The sequence below is a fragment of the Echinococcus granulosus genome (assembly GCF_000524195.1).
Source record: "Echinococcus granulosus chromosome Unknown EG_S00224, whole genome shotgun sequence".
NCBI lineage: Eukaryota > Metazoa > Platyhelminthes > Cestoda > Cyclophyllidea > Taeniidae > Echinococcus > Echinococcus granulosus.
Window position 1 is genome coordinate 18,664 of NW_020170604.1, and position 2,157 is coordinate 20,820.

At 43.4% G+C, this 2,157-nt stretch overlaps 1 protein-coding gene across 1 annotated transcript; it reads left to right on the forward strand. All coding sequences in view use genetic code 11, as the record gives it.

The window, feature by feature from the left end:
- Positions 1-908: 908 nt before the first annotated feature.
- On the forward strand, positions 909-1,893 carry EGR_10476 (hypothetical protein; the record flags this gene model as incomplete). Its single annotated transcript, XM_024499725.1, has 2 exons — positions 909-977; positions 1,753-1,893. 2 exons carry the CDS (start codon positions 909-911, stop codon positions 1,891-1,893), a joined length of 210 nt encoding a protein of 69 aa, XP_024345854.1.
- Between the last annotated feature and the right edge of the window lie 264 nt (positions 1,894-2,157).

Genomic DNA, 2,157 nt, shown 5'->3' on the forward strand with positions numbered 1-2,157 from the left:
AAGACCGAAATCTGAAGGAATAGCCCCAGGACTAGTGCACTTAACAAGGTATGCGCACAGAATTCATTTCCTCTTTGTTGGCCGATGTAAAGGAGACTGTGTAGCAATCTGAGGGGGAATTAATGCTCTCACTTCCAAAACTGGTCTCTTACTCCGGCCTGTACGGAAACATTCATCGCTAACGATGAGGCACAAACTACCGACGAGTTATCTCTGGATTAATTAAGTCGTCAGAAGGGAGCGAAACTCTGCCTCAAATCAAACTTCAGCAGAGATCATCTAAGTTGCCATCAGGCAAAAACTGACTGCTGATTGGGTGGTTGCGGGATATTTTTTTAATCACTGTTAGCGGTGCAGTAAGCTCACTCACCACTCGAATTAGAGTGACTTTATTTCAGCGATCTCCAATAAAAAATTCCATTCCATTTGAACTAAGATAGCTAGCATTTTAGCATTCTTTGCTTCTCCTTTTGTACGGACTCTGCAAATTATTTTGCACCACATCGTGTCCGCATATTTTCTTGGACCACACCTTTGCGAAATATGTGCTAACAAAAGTTCCATGTGAAAGCGAAAAAAAAGTACTGGAAATGAGAGCCTTCTCTTGCTGCTGGCAACTTCTTCCACAGACAGATCTTTTTAACCCAACTTTTGAGGCGTTGAGGCTGCATCATCTGTGTTTGTTGACCACGTCTGAAGTGCACTACCACCACTACGGCCACCGCTGAGTCACTACTTAAGACCTCAACATCTTTATGCTACCGCGTTAAAGAGCTGTTCCAGTGTTTGTCATATGACAGTCACTTTTGAGATCGTATCACAATATAAGGCACAGGAGACTTGTAAGTAACTCCAAGTCGACTATTCAACTCGCCTTTTCTGCAGACTGCCATTGCCACACAGTAGTGATGGATTGTATCAGTGGATCCAACTTCTATGTGCTCACCTTGGCCTCGCTTCCTCATTCGTCGACATCGGTAATCGGAATGCGTACACCAAAAGCTTTACTCACCAGCCTTTGGATGAGTAAAAGGGAAGGAGGTCGACAAGACCCAAGTTCACAAGCCCAAACTCCAAGTCACGACAATGTAATTTTATGAACCGTGTGGCTGCGAATGAAGCCCTCCTCCCAGTTACTTTCTTGATTGCCAGCCAAAATTGCAGCGCTTACAGTATTTACTACATATGGATTCTTTTCTTATCAACCTATCATGATGTCAATGTAATTTGCTTTGTTATGGAGAAAAGGTTGTATGGATGTTTGACCGAGAATAATGCCACATTTTAAGGAAAAAAGACTACCCCTCTTAAAATGCGACTAACTTCCTCCACTTTTCTCTATGTATCCGGTTGCACTTGGCGATAGTAATGGCGAACTGCAGGAATTGTACTGTCCACTGACCAGTGCTGAAATGCTAGCGCGCCCTAACAACAGCGGTATATCAGGCTCATGTTCTGTTCAAAAATGTTAAATGAAGAAGGAATGAATGAAATGCGCTCCTTAAATGGGGTAAAAGAAACAAAAATATCTGGCAACAGAAGATGACAGCGAATGGAATGCGAATTTGGTGAGCCGGCACATACTGGTTCCGCAGCTGGATAACAAGGCGAGGGACACTGTAACTCATGTGTGCACATGTAAGTTATTAGGTCGAGTACAAACAATAGCAGTGGGTTTTGGGAGTGGGACTGCAAATTGGCTTTGCTGCGCATTCACTTGTCCATTTCCAGTTCTGATCACTCTCAATTCAGTTTACCTTCCAAAGGAAGTGGAACCTCGTCGTCCTTCAAAACGAAGTGAATATCACACTTCTTGGTATTAGCATTTTTAACGTCATCCAACAATCACTGCTCTACTTACCCTGTACACCAGAGAGGAGGATGCTGAAATGAGAGGTGGCTTGTAAGGAAGTCAACTGGGTGGTATGCACTTGGACCAATTACACCTTCTATTCTTCCTTGCATTTCCATCTCCACAAGGATATCCAAGTGGATGGTCGATGGAAAGTTGCAACTTTGGTGAAAGACCACTTGATGTACTTCTAAAGGTAGTTGGGAACGTGGCAAGACTATTAATATACAAGCCAAGTGGGTGATGTGAGCTAAGACCAGAGTCATAAAGACACCTGTATTGGCGATTGTTGCGTCCACCTCAAA